The following is a 23256-nucleotide window of genomic DNA, read 5'->3' as shown; positions in this document are numbered from 1 at the left end:
GAATTCAATATTTTGTTACCCAGATTCATGGGCAGCAGTACATTTTAATGTAATGGTGTCCTCAGTGATATACCTGCATTTTTCCTGATACATTTATTTCTTCCCATATTCTAATCGTGTGTATTATTAAAGGATTGTACTTTTTTATTTTGTTATTGACACTTGTAAATAAAGTCCTTCATTGTCTCCTCTATGAAATACAATGTGTTCACAATCACTACTCAGGAGACAAAGTCTTGGAGAACAAGTTCTGTTTTATTTTTGGGTCTGCAGAGCTGGGTGTCTCTTAGTCCAAAAACACACCGGAGATTTGAAATCATTACTCTTTTGTACAATTCCGCGCTTAGCAAAGACACCTCCCCTTCCCATCGGGACCCCAATAGTTCACAGCCTTCTATTTCCCTTCCCATCCTCCCTAATTCTCCAGGGTTCCTCCTTGTTCATACATTGCATGTTTTGTTAATCAGGCAGCCTTGTCATTGGGAGCGTCTAGGTTAATATTTATATTCTCATTAAGCAAGCGCAGTAGTGACTGCAGGTCACCCTCGGTCGTTTTACATGTTTAAACCAGAACTCATTGTCCTTGAAGATTCTGACACACAAGGGGTCTACTAACTGTTAGCTAACTATTCTCAAGTGCTAATCTAATCACGTTCTACTACTTCTCACAATGATGCTAGTTTAATTACATTCCACCACTATTCACATCCTCTTTTATTGAGTTCAATCCCAATCGAATCCACAAGCGGGGAACTGTTTTCTTCAAAGAAGGATGATAGAAATCTTGCTTGTGCTGATAGATAATTCTTCTTAAAATCTGGGAGTCTAAGTCCTCATGTTAACTTTTCCACAGCAATTCTTGGTACTTTGTTATTCCATAGGAATGATCTTATATAACTATGTAATAATTGAAAGAAATTTTTAGTTAGTACAATAGGCAACATTTGAAAGATACTGTAGTCTTGATATTACCTTCAATTTTGTACAATTTACCCTTCTTCCTAATGTAATCGGCAGATCTTTCCGTTTCTGTAAATCACTTTCTATTTTTTCTAATAGAGGGTATAAATAAGTTTATATAAATTCTGTAAATTGTTATCTGTCATTATTCCTAAGTATTTAATTCCATCTTTCTTCCATTTAAGTCTACTACCTTTTTAATCTTTCATAACTAAAGTTCTGCGATGGAATTATCTCACTTTTATCTGGATTTATTTTATACCCTGATATTCTTCCAATATTTTTCTAATATTGTTTGTAATCTTATCAGTGATTCAGCTGGGTCAGACATATATATAATAGCTCATCATCAATGAATAAACTAATTTTATGTTCTTCCTGTCCAACTTTGAAGCCCTTAATATCCGGATCTCTTCTTATAATCTCCGCCAGAGATTCAATAGCTTGGATGAATAATGCTGGTGACGGGGGACACCCTTGTCTACTCGATCTACTCAAGGGAAAATGGATGACATTTGGTTATTAGTTACCATTTTAGCTTGTGGCTGATGATAAAGAGTTTTTGTACAATTCGTAAATTTTCTACCTACACCAAATATTTCCATTTTATATAAGAAAGACGACTCAAGCTGGTCAGATGCTTTTCTGCATATAAATAAATAGTTATGTTTGGATTCAACCTTGACTTTGACACATATTATGTTGAATAATCTACCTAGATTATTCAAAGAATGTCTTCCTTTAACAAATCCCACTGATCTGGATGTATTAATTCTGGTAAATACTCACTGTTGGCTAGTGTTTTTGCTAGAATTTTATAGTCTTCATTCAGAAGTGATATTGGTCTTTTTGATGAGATTTTTCTTTGGTAGCACTGTAATTATAGCAGTTGAAAATGTTTCCGGGAGGGTTTGGGTCTCCACTGCCTGGTCTAACACATACATCAAAGGAGGCATCAACAAACCTTTAAATTGTCTATAGAACTCGGGAAGAAACCCATCTTCCCCCAGGGACTTATTAGCTTGTAAAGTACCCAGAGCTTCATCTATTTCTTCCCTTGTAAGAGGTGCATCTAAGTCAGTGGTTCCCAAACTTTTTCTTGTAACTCACATACCACTTTTAAGTATTCCCTATGCCATAGGTGCTCTGTGATAAGTAAGGGATTGCTTAAGGTGGTATGCGGGAGAGAAGAAAAAGTTTGAAAACCACTGTTTTAATCATACCTAATTGACTCATTATGTGCACATTTTCATAAATCCAAAGGAAATGGGCCAATTACATATTTTCTCAAGCAAAATATTTCAGTAACAATTGGGTCTAGTGCAGTGATTCTCAACTTTCCCTTCCCACTCACATACCACCTTAAGCAATCCCTTACCAATCACAGAGCACCGATGGCATAGCGATTATTTAAAGTGGTATGTGAATGGAAAGAAAAAAGTTGAGAACCACTGGTCTAAATCTTATTTTTCTCTCTCTCTCAACCGCTGCAACCGTGCCTGCCTGTCCCACATTGGACTTGTCAGTCACCAACAAGCCTGCAGTAGACGTGGACGTACCCCTCCATAAATCTTCGTCCGCGAAGCCAAGCCAAAAAAATGTAAAAGAATTTAGAAAGATCAACATACGTTAAAAATTCTTCCATGTCGTTCTCGTTTTCATCTCCTACTAATTCTGATTTATATAGTTTCATATAGTATTGTGAAAACGTGTTATATATTTCTTTTTGATTATATGTTACAGTATCGGTTTCTGTTTCTATGGCATTTAACATTCTGGTGACTCCTCTACTTTAACCTGCCAAGATAACACTTTATGTGCCCGTTCTCCTAGTTCATCATATTTTTGTTTAGTTTTTAATATTCTTTTTTTCTCTTCTGAATGTTTGTAGTGTATTGTATTGTAATTTTTAATTCTCTAATATTCTGTTGTTTCTTGTGTTCCTCATATCTGATATTTTTTCAAATTTTGTTATATCCTTCTCTAGACCTTCTAAATCTCTTGCGTATTCTCTCTTGTGTTTTAGTATAAGAGATCATTTGCCCCTCAAATAAGCTTTAAGCATATCTCATATTAGAAAACTTGTCAGTGGAAGGAAGATTGTTTTCATAAAATATTTCTATCTATCTATTAATAAATTAACAAAAATCCTTCCTCTTTAATGATTTGCATTAAGGTGTCATCAATCCATACTTTCTTGCTTTTTCATTATCGTAATAGTTAAGGTTAATGGCGAGTGGTTTGATTAAAAGTCTTGCCAAATACTCTGTTTTTGCCACTCTACTTTGTTACTGGACAGCCATTAAAAATAGGTCAATCGTTGTAGGTGAGAAGAACAGGAAGTCTCTTTCTAAGGGGTTGAGCTTTTGCCCTCGTTATTGTTCTCACTGATTTGTCCAATATTAGATCTAAACAAAAATTGAAATCTCCATTTTGTCTTCCCTCTTTGGTTTTTAAAAAGATATCCTTCATAAAGGCTTCATAATCAAAATTTGGGGTGTAAATGTTCATAATGGCCATGATTCTGCATAAATTTTACAGTGTGCCATTACTTGATTCATTAATGTCTCTTCTATTATTATTGACCTATTTTTATTAATTAAAATCACTACACCTCCTGGTTTTGATCCAAATGAAGACAATATTACTTGTCCCACCCGTCTTCTTTTTAATTTTGCATGCTCCAATTATAAGATGTATTTCTTGTAAAAAGACTATATCTGCCTTTAATTTTTTTTAGGTATGCCAAGACCAGTTTTCTCTTCACCTATCCGTTAATTCTATTAACATTAAAACTAATACATTTTAATATTCAATTGTGGTGGCCTGCCGCTGTGGTGATCGAGCCGGCGCTCCGGGCACAGCCAAAGGCCAGCAGCCCGTGCAGCAGCACTGGCCACAACAAGTGAACGGTGGGTGAGCAGCAAGGGCATGTTAAAGGCCAGCGACCCCAAAATGGCGCTGACCTTGCCTCGCAGCCAACAGACAGGGACAGTGTGTGGGGAAGAAGGGCATTGTTATGCAGGAAAGTACCCAAGTGTGGGAAACCTGCTTTTGTTATGCATGTTGTGGTGTCAGCCAAGGGGGGGGGAGCATGGCGGGGACAGTGCAAGTATAAAAGTCGGGCCTGAGCCCTAATAAAACTCAGAGGTTAACCTGACTACACTGCGCGTGTGGCTACACTATCCATATTCTTTTTTAAAATAATATTTTTAACAGTTTTATTTGACTCTTTAAATAATAGTAATCCTTCCCCTATAAGAAAAACACACAATGTCCCTGCCCTGATGGTGATGTATATGTAGAGCCCTAAAAGCCCACGAAAAAGCCCGTGGAATCTCTTGAGAAAGAAGAACCCCTCCCTCTGGTGCTATCTTTTTTTACTACTCCTCTCCAGGTGCCATTCTCCACCCTGCTACCACTTTTCCCAGATTTTCTTTTCTTTTACCACTCTCTTTTACTTTACTTTTAAACAATAAACACAAGACAGTTTAACAAAAATTTTAAAAAATACAACTTCTACTAATTTTACTTAGTTCCATTATAAATAATTTCACGAACTTCCCCCTTGGCGACCTTAATCTTTTTTTATACAAACTTTGCAGAAAGCCTTCCACCTCATTCTTGGTCTTGAAAAGTCACCGGTTCCCTTCCGCTACTTCGACCCTCAAAGTCGCTGGATATATCGAGTATTTCATGTTTTTAGTGTCTTTTCACATCTTCAAATTCTTTTCTTTGTTTAATCAAGGTCGGGCTAAAGCCTTGAACAAATAGTACTTTTCACGATCAACCTCGGGCGGGCCATTATTCTGCTTAGAGTAATCATCTGCTGCTCCCAGAATAAGTCTCATCAGAACTGGTTTTGGTCTCTGATCGCTGGCTCTTCTGGGTCCAAGTGTTTGCCGAGTTCTCTCGATACGTAGTTTTTCTCCAAATCTGTCTTCTCCTACACTTGTGGGATCCATTTTGAAGAACGTTCACTGGGTCTCTTCCCTCGATTCCAATAATTCGGTCATTGTTCCGTCAACTAAAATCTCCATATGGTCATTTTTGTCAAGCACTCCTCGTTTACCCAACTCTCATTCTTTAGCTATTTTTTTTCCAAAGCTTCATTGTTTTTATGTGTTTTCTTTAGTTCAATCTCTGCTCAACCCATTCTCTCCATCAGGCCTTCAACAATCTCTTTTATTTCGGTCATTTTCTCCATCATCATTTCAACACTTATGAATCGATCACTCAAATTCTCCATTTTTTTCCAATTCTTGACCTGTCTTCCCAGTTTTACCTGGTTCTGCCGGACCCGTTGCCATTTTTGCACCGCTCCCTTTTGGACCTTCACCCAATGTTTCTGGTTGAATAGGAGCTTCTTCAATCTTTGTTCTTGGCTGCCTTGGCTTCTTCCTGCTAGTTTTATCCACTTTTGATGAAGAAAATCTTGATTATCAAATTTTGATTTTTATCAGTACTCTTCATGGAGAGCTCAACCAAAACACTTCTGTCTAAGTCCTTTGCATGGTCATCTTTTGCTCCTCTGTTAAATAATATCGACCGCTCCCACTGTCATGCCGAGAACACTCCTGATCTCTGAAATTGTGCCACAAGACCTTATATGATATTCACTCATGGGAGAATTCTGCTTTAGGTTTAGCTTTATCTATTATTGTCACCTTTCTTTCCACATGCCATTTGAAGGCGAGTAAAGAATTGCCTTGCTCTGTCTCCATTTTGCGAAAATAGAAAGAAAAGAAAGTCCCTGATAGTGAATGTTCAACGATCCCATCGCCTCTGAGACTATAACCACCAGTATCTGTTCCTGTTAGCTCCTCATGTTGTCTGGCGGTGGGGAGGCTTGCAGACGCCCAGCTCCTGTCCCCATATACAGCTTTCTAGTTTTCTGTCACATTTCCTTGACCTTTGACCCAATGCACAGAAGGAGTTGGCAGCTGTGGCCTGGCTGGACGCCACAGAGAGTTCAAGATGGGGTATGGTTTTTAGGGTGAAGTTGGGAAGCTCCAGTACCTCACCAGGTCATAAATACCATTGAAGGCAAGTGTGAGTTTAAGGAGTGGTCATGCTGTGGAGTTGCGAGTAAGGTGAGCCAGCACCTGTGAGGTGTTGAATCCTGCACCCTGGGCTGGCAGGTCAGGACCTTTGGCCAGTCTGTGCTGTTGGGCCATTTCCAAATGTCACAAAGCCAGCTGTGGCTGGCCCAGGGTTGAGGAAAGTGAATGACTGCGTCTGCGATCACCTTCTTCACAAAATGAGCACTCTGTCAACAAAAATGCAGGATGTATTTCAGTAACAACACACCCACAGGAAAATAATTGATCTGTTTTGACAAATGTGAAGATGAACCAGAACCATATAACACTTTTGGCCCTTCTAGTCTATGCCAAAATTATTATTCTGCCTAGTCTCACTAGCCTGCACCCAGACACTATCCGTCCACACCCCTCCATCCATGTGCCTGTCGAAATTTTTCTTAAATGTCAAAATTGAGGTTGCATTTACCACTTCATCTCATTCCCCTCTCTATGTGAAGAAGTTCTCCCTAATATTTCCTTTAAACTTTTCCCCTTTCACTCTTACGCCATTGTCCTCTAGTTTTTATCCAATCTCAGTGGGAAAAGCCTGCTTGCATTTATCTGGAATTATCTTCCTGCATCTGAAATATAGAGCTCTGCTGCTTATAAACTCTCATCTATTCATTCCAGAAATACATTAGTTTGTAGCTGAAACAGTTCACAAGGCACTCCATTTTCCTCCTCCTCAGTAACATGGGGTTGTGGAGCGCACATCTCTCATGGCGAACCGGCCCCACTTGTATTGCTGTGCCAGAAGGGCAACTGCGGGAAGGTGGCGCCGTCAGGGGTTCTCAGGGCCTCGTGGCTTAGGCCAAAGCATGCGCCTCAGGTAAACGTGATGACGTCACTGACAGAGCTCACGCCGCCCTTAAAGGGCGTGCACGAAGTTTGAATAAACAGTCCAACTGAAACCTTCACCGTGCCCTGTGGTGTGTTTCTCTGTGTGTCGCAGCCGCTATGGGATGACCTTTGTTGAAGAATGTCCATGGCATGTCCCCTGGGCACAGTAACCTCTTGCACAACGTATTTTTCCCTCCTCCTCTCACATCAACCCTTCTTCCTGTCTCTCCTTCCTTGCATTCTCACATTTGCTTTCTCATTGATTGCTTTCTTTCTCTTTCATCACCCGCATTCTGACTATCTGTTTCTGGTGTTTAAATAAGAAATTGGCAGATGCTTGAAGAACTTGAGCAACGCACAAAAATGCTGGAGAAACTGAGCAGGTCACGCAGCATCCATGGAACGTAATGTGCAGTTGATGTTTTGGGCCTTAGCCCTTCATCAGGGATGCCAAAGATCAGGCAAAACCTGATAAGATAGGGTAGGGAGGGGGGAGAGAGAGCGTCTCTAGCCAAGGGTTAGGGTTTGCCATTTACAGGCACATTTGTAGTCTCTGCATTACAAGCCTTGTCTATGATCTGTTCTGGTGATAACCCTTCTCACTGCCAGTCCTCACTTCATGCAACCACAGTGTTCTCAAATTTTTTCTTTCAGAACAAAGACTAGGCTGTTCAGGACATTGGTGAGGACACATCTGTTAATGCAGAAGGTGATTTTTTGGAATTCTCCTCTGCCCCAGAAGGTGATGGAGGCTCAACTATTGGTAGCAGTACTCTGTCTAGACTAACCCTTCCATTTGTTCTCTTAAATCACCCTTAATTTCTGCTTAAAATGGCTCCAATTATTTCTGTTGTCATCTTTCAACTTCCTTGGGCTGTGTGGTGTCACAGAAGTCCCACAGCACCTGTCCTTTTGTTTGGATCCCAAACCTGCATGCAGAACGTACTCAGGTTCTTTTTCAACTCTTTCTTCCAGTTTGAATTTAAGAGGCAGAGTGTTTTAGCATAAATCCTAGCTTCCATTAAATAATGACCATGAAATCTTCTTAATCTTCCTGAATGAGTAGACAGTGCCTCAGATTAATATTTATCAGGTATGCAGTAACACAGATGATAGACTATGTGACCTTCCTCAGTATTAATTCATCTTTGCAGCATTTCCTCAGTTCAGCTCCTCAGGTTATGTTGCATTCCCTCAGAATAAACCGTACACTCCCCAACAGTGCCACACTTCTCCACAGTGTGGTACTCCCTCAGTACTGCCCCTCCCACAGTGCTGCTGCCCCCAAAGACTCCACTCTCTCACTACTGCTAATTTTAAGTTACATTTTGTTAATGACTGATTGGTAATTTTCAAACTCCGATGTTTGGAATCAAATCCATGGATTACATGATTGAGTTAAATAATGTTTGGCACGGTGCAGCACTTTTATAGGGCCAGTGCTAAGAGAGGTTTATATTGTCAGAAGTTCTGGTGTTTTAGGTGATATATTAAAATGAAGCTGCCTTTTCCACCCAGGTAAATATACAATATCTCAGGCACTATTTGTGGATGAATTGGGAATTTCTCTCTGTCTTTTGCCTGTCTTTATCTCAGACCTTTTGCACCAAAAAGGTCAACTTTGAGTCAATCAGGTCCTTTGTTTAATTACATGACCGCTTTAAAAAGGTGTCATTGGCTGAACTAGAACATATATTTTAGATATTTTACATTAGAGATACTGCACTTCCGGCCCACAAGCCAGCATCACCCAATTCTGCACCTGTGACCAATTAAGCTACCCATCCCTTTGAAACTTTGGAGGAAACTGGAGCGAGCTCCTGGGGGAAACTCATGTGGACGCAGGGAGAAAGTACAAATTCCTTACAGACAACAGTGAATTCAAACCTGGGTCGCTGGCACTGTAATAGCGCTGCGCGAACCACTACAATGATAATGTGGCGCAAAAAATCCACATTAGACCATTTGACTAATCACTTTCTGGGTGTGATGAAAATGTTATGACTGTGTTATGATGACTATTTCAGGGAAAAGTTCACCTGGAGCTCAAGCTAAGTGAAGTTATCACCGACAGTGGGAGCATTTGCCACAAGTTGGCCACACGGTAAGAATGCTTTTATTTGTTCCAGTGATCCTGCTTTTGCCATGTGTCAACTATCCTGTGAGATCTGTTGAGTGACTTCAGTGTTCACTGAGCCATGTGCACTGTTGAATTCCTCTTAGGAGAGTCATGTGAGCCCTTCCCTGTAATTTCCAGTTTAAGAATAATGCCAAGCATGTCAAGGCCTTCTGCTCCATCCAGCCTCATCCATGTACTGTGGTATCGTGAACACTACAAACCAAAACATGCCTTATCCCAGCTGTAAAGAACTGGGAGAATCATGAAAATACAGGCCAGTTTGGGCAATATTCTGGTATCTCTGGGAATCTGATTTCTATAGGTTATCTAAACTAATCTAGGAGAGATCTCTCTTGCCCTGATATACCTGCTCATCTTCAGAATGAACACTTCCGATGTGCAGTCCCAGAAGGGTCCAGATCTTTCTCGAAGACACTCACTGCATCTATTGCTCAAGCGTGTTGTCTGGGATTCCACTATCCCATAACTCAAACTGCTCAAGGGGATAATTGACAACCTAAAACGTGTCCACATCTGCATGAAGAGTGTTACGGACCATGGACTGACTTTTCGGATTGAGGACTGTCATCATAAAGGATGGAATTCTGTTGGAAACTCTGTGTGACCCGTGGTGCAGGTGGGTCGAGCTGTGCAGACAGAGAGAGAATGGAACGTTCAGAACGACAGTTGGAACAGAAGAGCTGCAGCAGTTGGAGTTGCGGAGACAAACCAGGAGAGCTGTGTGAAAGGCACGTACCTCATAAGATAATTAAGGGTTAAAAACCATTCTGTTTGGCCCCTCTCCCTGTCTCAGGGCTCAGTCCCAAAATGTTGGATGCCTGTTACTTACCATAGTCACTGTGTGACCTGCTGAATTTCTCCAGCACTTTTGCATATTCACTACAATCACAGCGACTGCAGACTTTCCTGTCTAACTCTGGTGGCAGGGTGTCGAAGCCAGGCATTCTTGTGCCATGTTGGGGTTGTGAGACAGAGGGCAAGCGTGAAACTCACCTGACAGGATTCCAAACTTACTGAAACCCTGGGTGCCCCGTGAATGACTAATGATGGTCACATTTCCATGGAAACAGTCATCGTCTCATTTCATCCTGATAGTGCCCATTTTCATTGTGTGTCACAGTAAAGTACCAAAATTCAATATGGATTTCAGCATATTTTTGTATAAGGCAATATTATTGTTGCCAAATCTTTTTGGATGTGTTCCTGGCGACTTCGTCAGGCATTCCAGATTTTATCAACAGTAAATGTAAGTGTTCAAAGGCACAAAATGATTCATTTCCCTTTTCCTGGAGATTTCAGGCCAGAACCTCCTTGAACAATTTCTGTTACCATTTGGGCTGTGTAACTTTCAGAGTCCAGCCTCCTGGAACCTGAATAAGTCGGCAAATTTCGGGCACTCGTTATCAAGGGCTTAACTTCACTACTTTTTGAATTTTATTTTGTCTTTTGATCTCTAAGAATGTTTCATTTTTTAAAAATATTGTATTTAAAATTTAAAATCATGTAACATAATATTAGTTACTATATATTGATAAAAAACATAATGTGATTAATAATTTTTATATAAGAATCACCCCTAACCTTCCCAACCATCCTACTAGTACCCTCCCTCCCCCTTCCCCACCTACAAAAAAAAGGAAAAGGAGATCATCATCTACTACAATCATATTTAAACTTTTCGGCTGCAGGAGCGATGGCATTCATTGAAGTGGACCGAGCGATCAAATTTTAACACTAATAGTTTTCAGATAAGGGCTCCCAAACTTTAATTTAAAAAAAATTTGTCTCTTAAATTATATGTAATCTTTTCTAAAGGAATACAAGCTCTCATTTCATTATGCCATCTTTACATACTTAAAATCATATCAGATTTCCATGTAATAGTTAAACACTTTTTTGAAACAGCCAGGGGCAAACACAAAAATTCAATTTGATACATAGTCAATCTCAGTCTTAGAGCTATCGACTTAATCTTTCTTTGGCTTGGCTTCGCGGACGAAGATTTATGGAGGGGTAATGTCCACGTCAGCTGCAGGCTCGTTTGTGGCTGACGAGTCCGATGCGGGATAGGCAGACACGGTTGCAGCGGTTGCAAGGAAAATTGGTTGGTTGGGGTTGGGTGCTGGGTTTTTCCTCCTTTGTCTTTTGTCAGTGAGGTGGGCTCTGTGGTCTTCTTCAAAGGAGGTTGCTGCCCACCAAACTGTGAGGCGCCAAGATGTACGGTTTGAGGCGATATCAGCCCACTGGCGGTGGTCAATGTGGCAGGCACCAAGAGATTTCTTTAGGCAGTCCTTGTACCTCTTCTTTGGTGCAACTCTGTCACGGTGGCCAATGGAGAGCTCACCATATAACACGATCTTGGGAAGGCGATGGTCCTCCATTCTGGAGACGTGACCTACCCAGCGCAGTTGGATCTTCAGCAGCGTGGATTCGATGCTGTCGGCCTCTGCCATCTCGAGTACTTTGATGTTAGGGATGAAGTCGCTCCAATGAATGTTGAGGATGGAGCGGAGACAACGCTGGTGGAAGCGTTCTAGGAGCCGTAGGTGATGCCGGTAGAGGACCCATGATTCGGAGCCGAACAGGAGTGTGGGTATGACTACGGCTCTGTATACGCTAATCTTTGTGAGGTTTTTCAGTTAGTTGTTTTTCCAGACTCTTTTGTGTAGTCTTCCAAACGCGCTATTTGCCTTGGCGAGTCTGTTGTCTATCTCGTTGTCGATCCTTGCATCCGATGAAATGGTGCAGCCGAGATAGATAAACTGGTTGACCGTTTTGAGTTTTGTGTGCCCGATGGAGATGTGGGGGGGCTGGTAGTCATGATGGGGAGCTGGCTGATGGAGGACCTCAGTTTTCTTCAGGCTGACTTCCAGGCCAAACATTTTGGCAGTTTCCGCAAAACAGGACGTCAAGCGCTGAAGAGCTGGCTCTGAATGGGCAACTAAAGCGGCATCATCTGCAAAGAGTAGCTCACGGACAAGTTGCTCTTGTGTCCAATCTCTTTTCAGTGCCAACCGCTCAGTCAAGAATCCGCCCTGCTCCAGCTCCCTCAACAGCCCCTAAGGCTAGAGTTGGATGAGATCCTCACCCGGGAAGAGACATATAAGGCAATTGAACAACTGAAAAGTGGCAAAGCAGCAGGTATGGATGGAATCCCCCCCCAGAAGGCTGGCGGCAAAAATGTGCATGCCAAACTGCATGAGTTTTTCAAGCTCTGCTGGGACCAAGGAAAGTTGCCTCAGGACCTTCGTGATGCCATCATCATCACCCTGTACAAAAACAAAGGCCAGAAATCATTCTGCTCAAACTACAGGGGAATCTCCATTGCAGGCAAAATCTTCGCTAGGATTCTCCTAAATAGAATAATACCTAGTCTCGCCGAGAATGTTCTCCCAGAATCACAGTGCGGCTTTCGCGCAAACAGAGGAACTACTGACATGGTCTTTGCCCTCAGACAGCTCCAAGAAAAGTGCAGAGAACAAAACAATGGACTCTACATCACCTTTGTTGACCTCACCAAAGCCTTCGACACCGTGAGCAGGAAAGGGCTTTGGCAAATACTAGAGCACCTCAGATGCCCCCCAAAGTTCCTCAACATGGTTATCCAACTGCACGAAAACCAACAAGGTCAGGTCAGATACAGCAATGAGCTCTCTCAACCCTTCTCCATTAAGAATGGCGTGAAGCAAGGCTGCGTTCTTGCACCAACCTTCTTTTCAATCTTCTTCAGCATGATGCTGAAACAAGCCATGAAAGACCTCAACAATGAAGACGCTGTTTACATCCGGTACTGTACGGATGGCAGTCTCTTCAATCTGAGGCGCCTGCAAGCTCACACCAATATCGACTTAATATCTCCGTGTAAAAACAACATTGGATCTAAAGGTAAATTCACTTTTAAAATCTGTTCTAAAAACAATTTAATTAGTAACAAAAAATTTTTAATCTTAGGAAAAGACCAAGTCAAATGAAAAAAAGATGTATTTCATTGATTAAATTTTGTCATGAACAATAAAACCAACTTTAATGCAAACTCATAAACCATACCTGATGAATCGCACCAGTCAAACTCTCATGTCTTATGAAGCAAGGTTGTCATAGCTAGGACTTTTCTCTTTGGAGCAACAATGGATGAGAGGTGACTTAATAAAGCTACATAAGATTATGAGGGGCTTAGAGAGGGTGGATTGCCAGCCTATTTTCCCAGGGCGACAATAACAAATACCAGAAGGCATCTGTTTCAGGTAAGTGGAGGAAAGTTTAGGGGAGATAACAAGGGTAAGTTTATTTTACACAGAGTGCCTGGAATGCATTACCAGAGGTGGTGGTGGATGTTGGTAAAATAGGGACATTCCAAGACTCTCAGAGTAGGTTCACATGGGTTGTCACAGCATCGTGGGCTGAAGAGCCTGTACTGTGCTGTAATGTTATATGTTCTTATATGTTTGCTTAGTTTGAAAGTACTTTCCAGTTCCAGAACAATGGACAGTAAACGGATTGGTAAGAAGAGAATGGCTGAGGAATGAAAGCAAGAAACATTTTTAAGAGGTGATTCCAAGCAGGCAGTGGAAGAAATAAGGGAAGGGGAAGGGCAGGTGTGCTCAAAAGGGGCTGAATGGCCTCTGTGGGTGATTAATTATTTGTTGGTGTGCATTGCACTGGAGGCAGGCCTGTTCCAGTTTGGCAAGATCAAACTCTCCCTTGGTCAAGCAAGGGACATGACTAGTTCAGCTGTATATGTGGTCACCACATGAACTCCCTGTGAAACAGTCCCAGTGGAATGCACCATCTGTTGGAGATGTCTGTTCCCTTTGGTAGATTTTATGAATCCCGCAGCACTATTCAAAGACAAGAAGGCCACGTGGCAATTGTCACCCCCTCCGCTGCCACTGTTTACCTGAACCTTAGATGGTGTTGTCCTTGGGAGCTTGCTGTGTATAATGTTGTCTGCCTCCTACACCACAGCAGGCACTGCAGTTTGTAATAATTTCACCAGCTGGAGCACTTTGTTGTGTCCTGAGGCAGTGAAAGGTAGTAGGTTATGGAAATGCCATCATTACTTTCTTTTAATGTGTGAGAGCAGCGTGTCTGCCTAATGGGCTCATACAATGTGAAAAATCAACCATAACATAACTTTAATCTGCAAAGAAGAGGCACCATCATGCTGTTCTGCTGTGATTTCCTTTGCAATGATAATCCAGTCTTTTCCATCCCAGTGCCCCAGCTTTACTTGAGTGGCGTGGAACTCTGGCAGAATACCCAGCGGGAATGGATACTGTGTTAATGAGCTGAAAGATTCTAAACACATGAATGATATGAAACAAGTGTGAACTTGTTCATTGAGGAGATGGGAAACTCTTGTTTTTGTTGGAGGAAAGTGTTTATTTGTTCTTGCTGAAAAGACACTGGAAATTATAGAACAATTTCCCGCTCAGAAGTGTTCGTGAGATCAGCTTTTAAATCGCAGCTCCAAGCTCCTGATCAGAGTTGCTGCAGCTGGCTTTCAGCAGGCTTCACAAGTCTGTTTGGCGGCCTGCCGTGCCATGTAGATGGGTGACTAGTACAACACATCATGTTCTTTCAGCAGAGAAAGAGGGAGGGAGCGAGACCATGGAGGGATTCAAGAGTTTTACAGTTAAGATCTTGCTAGGTTAACTGAGTTCCATGAACTGAATGCTTTAACTGAGTTAATATAGATTGGCAAGGATAGGAGGAATGGGTCACCGGGGCTTGGTATGACCTAGGAGGCAGGCAGCCTAACAACGAAAGGAAAGAGAGGCAGAGAGACAAGGGCACCGACAGTGAGGTACTGGACGGAACAAGGAAAAGAACAAAATCGTGATGTGTCTGTTGTAGGATGGAGAAGACAGATCATAACCTTAGCATGAAGTAGTCAGAATGCTCCTAGTGTTTGGTGAACTGATTCAGTCTCAAACCCCACAGCACAAAGAGCAGAAATAAACATTTGAATAACCAGTTTGATTTTTTCCTTTTTCCAGTGTTTTAGAGTGCCAAGATTTGCCAATAGTCAATGGACAGTGTGATCCTTACGCAACAGTTACCTTGTCAAGCCCTTCCAGGTAACTTCCAATTACTTATCACTCAACTGGCTCCTGCTAGAACATCTAATCCACAGTAACACGATAAACTTTGCAGTCTTATCCACGACCTTACAATTTATTCCACGATTTCTAGCCACCTTTTGTATGATATAGTTCATGAGTGTAGACCTGAATACAATGTCTAACTTTTCTTCATCCCCAGTGTTCCCATTGAATTCTGCTACATCACGATTCAGCTGACAACATCTCGCCATCCAGTGCCTTTGCAGAATGAGTGTCTAACACCCTCCTGAGAACATTTAGTTAGGTCCAAAAGCAGGAAAGTGCAGATGTTGTAAATATCAATTAAAAATGGAGAAAGCAGGCAAGACTCAGCAGGGTGGGTGAGATCAATGGAGAGAAATGGTAAACATTTTATGTCTAGGAATTTTCAGTGGAGAATTTTTTTTTAAATGCTTAAAGCTGAATGGAAAAGGCAGAAAGAACAGAGAATGCCTTGGAATAGAAATCAGGGGAAATGGAATGATGCAAGATGGTACAGGCTGAGAGAGGTGATGAAGGATTGTTAATCTTTGTTATCTGTCTGGCAAAGGTGTAAAAAGGAACAGTCAGACCAGAATAAGGGGGAGAAAAATCAGTGCCATATCTGTGGGATACTAAATGCAGTGGCTTCCAGGCCATTAAAATGAACTTTCTCCCTTCTTCACACAGATGCTGCCTGACCTGTTGGGTATTTCCAGCATTCCCTGTCTTTATTCAATTTGATGATGTTTCTGGGCCTGTAAATAGAATTGAAGTAAAAACCACATTGCTGGAGAAACTCAGCAGGCCAAACAGTGTACTTTAGAGCAAAGAGAAAGATACAGAACCAACATCTTGGGCTTGAGCCCTTCATCAAAGTGGAAGCAAAATGTAGGCAGTCGCCTACACTGGTGGGGAGGAGCAGAGTCCCACAAGCAGGATGTAAAAGGCAGATAAGGGAAGGAGAAAACATAAGCAAACCAAGGGATGGGTGGGGGGGGGGGGGGAGTGGCTCTATGAATGGAGGCCAGATCCAGAATTGAAGGATGAATTCTAATCCCAGTGGATGAGGTGGAATGCTGCTTTCCAATCCTGTTGAATATTGACCTGCGGAGAGTAAAATGAGAAGCCTTATTCAGAATTTTCATATGGGTGGTATGGATTAAAATAGAGTGTGTCTGTTTTCGCCCCCCCCCCCTCAATTTTCGCATCTCAATCTCAGAATCATGGCCAAAAGAGCGTGATCTTTGACCATTAAATTTAAATCTCCTTTCTAAAAGATATGTCAGCCCTGCAGAGAATTTCCTCAATATTTTGATTTTGTACCTGGTCTCCATTTGCCTTTGTTTTCTGTTAGATAAATCTTCAGATTGCCTGTGGATCGGAGATTTAGCTCTGTTTTTATGTTGTTAGGTCAGAGGTGAAGAAAACAAAAGTAAAACGAAAGACAAACAATCCACAGTTTGATGAAATGTTCTACTTTGAGGTAAGTTCTCTTCACATCCAAATGATGGGTTGGTCAGTCTTTCCTGTTTACCACTGTGCTACTGGCGAGTGTGTATGATTCTTACATGTGGATGCAGTAATCTCCTTCCATGAACTTAATGTGGACCCCCAGTACAGATATCCATGTTGCCTCCATAAGGGGAGGTTCTCCTCTTTAGACAAGTGCAGATCCTGAGCACTGTGTGGACTTGCTGGTTGGGATCCTTGTTGTAGACTTCCAGTGAAGAAAGCTCTGACAATCTGGTCTACAGACACCCAGTGAAGCTTGCTGAACAGATCTCCCACTGTGGCTCTCCTTTGCAGAGAGCTCAGGCTGTTGGGCAGATCCCTCATGCAGATTCCCTCTTCCCAGGTCCAAATATAGATCTCATGTGCACATGTTCCTTTTGGGAGCATGAGAATGCATCTCATATGTAAATCCAGAGTATAAGCTCCAAGACTCCCCTTAGCAGATCACCAGTGCAGACCATCCAGGATGGACTCTCAATGCGATAGCACTGAGGGTTTCCTCCGTGGACCTTGGAGATAAACCCCTTTAACCAATTTTCAGTCCGGCTGTGAGGTCTCTGCCTCACGGTCACAAAACTAATCAGTGTAGATTGGCTGAATTATCACATAGGTTGGCTGAATTATCACATTGGAAACTGTCTTGGATTTCAGGTTTCCATGGTGTTTTCAGGATTTCAGGTTTCCAAAGGCCTGGAGTTGGCTGCTAAATCCATGCTCTTTATGATTCGCCTACTACTTCCCTTGTTTCTTTCAAAATCCTCAGAACCTTCACCTGCCATTATATCCTCTCCATTCCTCACCCTTTTCTGCCTCCTGCGGACCTCTCCCATCTCCCAATCTGTCCAATACTTTCCCCTTCCCCTTTTTCTCATCCAGTTCTATCTTCTATTCTTTCCCATGTTTCCAACCCCACTCTCTCCATCACCCTCCCTTTCCCTGCAAACTTTTCACCATACCCCTTCCTCCTCACTATAATTCTCAGAGCTGCCTTGCTATATTATAGAAAGAGTCTAGAGCTGTTGCCACACACAGCAAAGAAAAACAGTTCAACCCTTCAGATCATTCTGACTGTTGTTGACCCATGTAGCCCATACACAAACAGCAACACAAGTTTATGTCAAGCATCCTTCTCCATACCCCTGCATCCAATATGTGTCCAGCCAGATGATTAGAGATGTGACTTTCCCCCCAGACTTTGACAATGGCAGGCGTTGTGGTCACCGTGACAAGTATCACATTTTACACTGGGGCCTCCCTGTGCACAGGGGGATCTCTAACTCACTGTCTCCTTGCAAAGCAGGTGACGAAGCCTTGCAGCTACAATCGAAAATCAAACTTCGATGTTGAAGAGGAAAATGTGGAGAAGATGGAGATTAGGTGAGAATGCTGCTTTGGAGGCACTTTAATTCTTGTCCTTGAGTTCCCCCACTTGCCACTGAACAGAAAGAAGGCAGAAGTGTATTTGGATGTTGTGCACAGAATCAGTTGCACTTTATATTTGAGGGACAGCTGTATCCCATTGTAATAAAGGGTTGCTTAAAGTAAACTGCGCACATCATCTTAATTTGTAAACATTCAGACTGAATGAGGGCACCTTCCTCACCACTAAGCTGTGAAAATCTTAGCTACTGGCAGAAATATTGAGAGAGCCTGGCAATGAAATTGGGTGGAAAATTAAATGATGTGGGGAGTGTGGAATTAGTTTCAGTGGAATATTACAAAGTGTATAGGATGGGTGGGGTCATTTTGGGTGGGGTGTGATATCACAGGATGTAGGGGTGAGTAGGTTTAGAGAGTGGAGTATTAGAGGGTAATGGTAAATAGGGGAGAATGAGATTAAAATGGATGGAATATTACAGTGTGTGGGAAGTTATGAGAGTGGGATTAGAGGATGGGGTATTACAGGGTGTGGGGTGTGAGTGGGATTAGACTGGGTGGGGTATTACAGGGTGTGGGGTGAGTGGGATTAGACTGGGTGGGGTATTACAGGGTGTGGGGAGAGTGGGATTAGACTGGGTGGGGTATTACTGGGTGTGGGGAGAGAGTGGGGTTAGACTAAGTGGGGCATTACAGGGTGTGGGGTGTGTGGGATTAGACTGGGTTGAGTATTACAGGGTGTGGGGAGAGAGTGGGATTAGACTGGGTGAGGTATTACAGGGTGTGGGGAGAGAGTGGGAATAGACTGGGTGGGGTATTACAGGATGTGGGGTGAAGGATTAGACTGGGTGGGGTATTACAGGGTGTGGGGAGTGAGTGGGAATAGACTGGGTGGGGTATTACAGGATGTGGGGTGAAGGATTAGACTGGGTGGGGTATTACAGGGTGTGGGGAGAGAGTGGGATTAGACTGGGTGGGGTATTACAGGGTATGGAGAGAGAGTTGAATTAGACTGGCTGGGATATTACAGGGTGTGGGGTGAATTGGATTAGACTGGGTGGGGTATAACAGGGTGTGGGGAGTGAGTGGGAATAGACTGGGTGGGGTATTACAGGGTGTGGGGAGAGAGTGGGATTAGACTGGGTGGGGTATTACAGAGTGGGTAGAGTGGGATTAGACTGGGTGGGGTATTACAGGGTATGGGAAGAGAGTGGGATTAGACTGGGAGGGGTATTACAGAATGTGGGGTGAGTGGGATTAGACTGGGTGGTTTATTACAGGGTGTGGGGAGAGAGTGGGATTAGACTGGGTAGGGTATTACAGGATGTGGGGTGAGGTGGATTAAACTGGATGAGGTATTACAGGGTGTGGGGAGAGAGTAGGATTAGATTGGGTGAGGTATTACAGGGTGTGGAGTGTGAGTGGAATTAGACTGGGTGGATCGTAACAGGGTGTGGGAAATGAGAAAATTCAGTTTTGGGCATTTACATACAGGAAAGATGGCAATGAGATTCAAAGAGTGCAAAGAAAATTCCAAGATGTTTCCAGAACTTGAGGAACTGAGTTATAGGGAATGGTTAAACAGGATAGGACTTTATTCCCTGGGACATCAAAAAATGAGGAGGGTACTAAAATTATGAGGGGTTTAGTTAGGTGAATGGAAGCAGTCTTTTTCCACTGAGGTTGGGTGAGACAAGAACTAGAACAGATTAGAGGGATATGGACCAAATATTGGCAAATGGGATTTGTTCTTGTAAACAGGCGTGTTGGGTCCAAGGACCTATTTCTGTGCTGTAAGGCTCTATGATTATACTGAGTGGGGTAGTGATGCTGCCTTCAGGACAGGAGACAAGATGCCACTAAGTTCAGCCAGGGCTGAACTCTCCCAAGCAGTCCTGAAGGAAAGTGGGTACACACAGATTCATAGACAGCTGTGTGACACCAGCGACACAAGCTGCATGTGGCAAGGATTCAAGACAATAACAAATCATAAGACAACCTTGCAGTTAAAGACAATGACTCCTCCCTTCCAGACAGACTGAACATCTATGCACAGTACGATGAGAAAACAGGCTTTGTGTCTCCCTGATGAATGGCTCCTGCATAGCTGCAGCTGAGATAAGGAGAACCCTATCCGAGGTGAACACCCACAAGGCAGCGGGACCAGGCAACGTTCCTGGTCAGGTACTGAAAGACTGCGCAGACCAATTAACGGAGGTCTTCACAGACATCTTCAACACTTTACTGCAGCGGTCCATCATTCCTGCAGGGTTCAAGATAGCCACAATCTTCACTGGGTGGCCGACAATAACAGGTCTCAACGACTACCACACCCTCGAACTGACCTCCATCATTATGACATGCTTTGATGGAACACATCAAAGCACACCACCCAGTTACACTGGACATTTCAATTTTACCCATAGAAGAAACCAATCCACTGATGGTGCTATAGGGTTGTCCCTCCACTCTGTCCTGACCTACCTGGAGAATGATGCTTCATATACCAAGCTGCTGTTCATCGACTTCAGCTCGGCATTTCATACGATCATTCTCCAGAGGCTGGTGGAGGAGCTGTCCTTGTTGGAACTCAGCACTCCTGGCTGTTACTGGATTCTGATCTTCCTAACAGGTAGCAGAACACAAGCACCGTCACGCTGAGCACTGGCACACTTCAGGGCTGTGTGTTCAGCCTGCTCCTATTCATGCTGCTGACCCACAACTGCATCACCAGATGCAGCTCCAACAGTGTCATCAAGTTTATAGATGACAGAACAGTGGTTGGCCTCATCAGGAACAACAATGTGTTGCCCCACAGAGAAGAAGTGGAAAATCTTGTGATGTGGTGTGAGAATAACAAACTGTCTCAACATGGACAAGACAGAGGAGATGATCTTGGACTTCAGGAGGACCAGGAACAACTACCCTTCACTACACATTAATAGCTTGTTAGTGTAGAGAGCACCAAGTTCCTTGGAGTCCACATAACAAGTAACCTATCGTGGACACACAATATCTCCTCACTTCTCAAGAAGGCTCAACAATAACTGCACTTCCTGAGAAGACTGAAGTGGACAAGGCTACCGACCACCATCTTGTCAAACTTCTATAAGAGCTCTGTCAAGAACATCACAGTGTGGTACAGTTGCTGCAGAAAATCGGATCGGAGTTCAATCCACAGGACCATAAGAGCAGCAGAGAGGATCACAGGGGTCTCCCTCCCCCACATCAATGTGATTTACCAGGATCATTGTCTAAAAAGGATGCACAAAATCGCTGAGGACCCCTGCTACCCCAAAGCAGCATCTTTTAGCTACTCTCATCAGGAAAGAGATACAAGATGGCGTAGGGAACAGACCTGCCTTCCAGACCTCTCCTGACTCTGATTTATTGTTTTGTCTTTAAGTGCCCGTTAAAGTTCTTTTAAAAGTTTATAAATAATAAGAGGTGTTGGATTAGTGCCTAATGGTTTATATGCAAAAAAAGAGGTAAAAGAAAACATCAACAGACTGTTAAAAAACTACATTTTCTGAAATTGTCTGAGCCTACTTGTTTACAAGAAGTCAGGACTCAGCGTAGAATGGATCCAGAGGAGGACGTGCAGAGTTCGGCATTGAAGCTCCGTTTTAAGCTGGTGAGGCTCTTTGAAGGTCGCATTCAACAGCTTTCGGACCAAGGGGCTGGAAGGGTGCCAGTATTTCACACAACGGCCACTGTGAGTGCTGTTACTCAGTCTTTGACAGTTGAATCAGCTGGGGCGCCACCAGCTGGAGAGTTAAAGAGCTGTCATTCGACTGCTACAGTGGTGGCGCTGCAAAATGCATCTTCAATTACAACGGTTTTTCCAGACATTGATTCAGTGAAGATGATTAAAGAGATTTGGCTTAAAGATAACTCTGATCTTCAGTCTCCTGGCATTGCTGGGGGGACTTTGAAAGGGATTTTTATACGAAGTCAAACTGCTAGAAAAGATACTAAATTAAGGGAAGGGACAGAAGATCCTGTGGTCTCTAAGGAACAGCAAGACCCATTATGCCTGAATCTACTTCTGTTGAAATGTCTGTTAAGGATCTTGAAGATAAGATATATTCTGTATCGAGTCACTTAGCTAATTTTGTGAACCTGTTTATTTCCAAGATTAATGCGATGGCGGAAGTCATTAATGGAGCTTTTAAGCATGAAACCATTGAAAGATTTGAAATGTGTGATCAAGGTTTAGTCGATGCACAGGATCAACTGCAAGATGAAAATAGAATAATTGAAACATTGCAGATCCAAAATAAAAATTTAGCAAAAAAGGTTGATTATTTGGAGAATCAATCTAGACAGAACAACGTGAAAATTGTTGGTTTGCCAGAAGGCATAGAAGGACCAGATCCAAGAAAATTTTTTACTGAATGGATTCCACGAGTGTTAGGACAGGATAAATTCCCTGAAGGTTTAATACTGGAACGTGCTTATAGAGTTTTAAGAAGAAAATCTTTTTCAGGACAGAATCCAAGATCTGTTTTGATCCCTTGTTTAAACTATTATGACAGAGAGACAATTTTTACGTACGGGTACTAGAAATGCCCAGCAAAATAGATCTCCTTTGATGGTTCAGAATAATCTTGTTTTCTTCTATCAAGATTTGAGTCAAGAAATTATGTTTCAACGACGCGAATTTAATTCTGTGAAAGAACGGTTGTGGAAAAAAAGACATAAGGCAACATTCAGGTATTCTGCGGTACTGAAGATTTTTTAGGATGGAAATTAGCCAAAGTTCTTTGACAATCCTGAAGAGGTTATGGACTTTGCTCAGTCTCCACCAATCATGCAGTTTCAGGAACGATGTAGTCCTTCAAGGTCTCCAAAGAGAGTAGAGATGTAAGGTGGGATCCAGATTTTTAAAAGAAATGGAAGCAATGGTGACCGAAGTGGTAACGTTGATTTAAAAAAATAAATCTTTTATCTTTTTTTTTGAGAAGAGTTTAAATAGTTTAAATAATGATGATAGTTTAATGAAATGGGAGTTGGGAGAGGGAACTGGGTGGGCACTAGTTTCCAGAAGTCATCAGCTACCTGTGAGTTATCTCACACCCAATATTTTGGGGGAGTTACCGCTTTGGGCGGTTTAAACAGGAGGAGGTAGTTGTGAACTCTGACCTGTTTTTTTTTTCTTTTTAATTTTTGGGTTAAGAAGTGAAGGTTTTTTTTAATTATTTTTTTTTAAATAAATAATTTTTTTTTTTAACTCTTTTTGTTTTCTGATTGTAAT

General features: G+C 42.4%; 1 protein-coding gene across 6 annotated transcripts in view; it reads left to right on the top strand.

Annotated features, from left to right (window-relative positions):
* The window catches only part of rasa3 (RAS p21 protein activator 3), a 200883-nt gene that overhangs the window by 134275 nt on the left and 43352 nt on the right, over nt 1-23256 (top strand). For 3 of the 6 annotated variants that reach the window (XM_069890439.1, XM_069890436.1, XM_069890434.1), the window contains 4 exons: nt 8912-8988; nt 15024-15104; nt 16521-16593; nt 17920-17999. In XM_069890439.1, the coding sequence (XP_069746540.1) occupies nt 8912-8988; nt 15024-15104; nt 16521-16593; nt 17920-17999 (311 nt within the window). Of the gene's footprint in view, nt 1-7538; nt 7594-8911; nt 8989-15023; nt 15105-16520; nt 16594-17919; nt 18000-23256 lie in introns of all 6 variants that reach the window. The other 3 variants (XM_069890438.1, XM_069890435.1, XM_069890440.1) reach the window with 2 other exon arrangements.

This window comes from Narcine bancroftii, chromosome 7, assembly GCF_036971445.1.
Source record: "Narcine bancroftii isolate sNarBan1 chromosome 7, sNarBan1.hap1, whole genome shotgun sequence".
In the NCBI taxonomy this organism is placed as follows: domain Eukaryota; kingdom Metazoa; phylum Chordata; class Chondrichthyes; order Torpediniformes; family Narcinidae; genus Narcine; species Narcine bancroftii.
The sequence above is the reverse complement of the archived record's forward strand: the minus strand, read 5'-3'. Positions and strand labels throughout refer to the sequence as shown.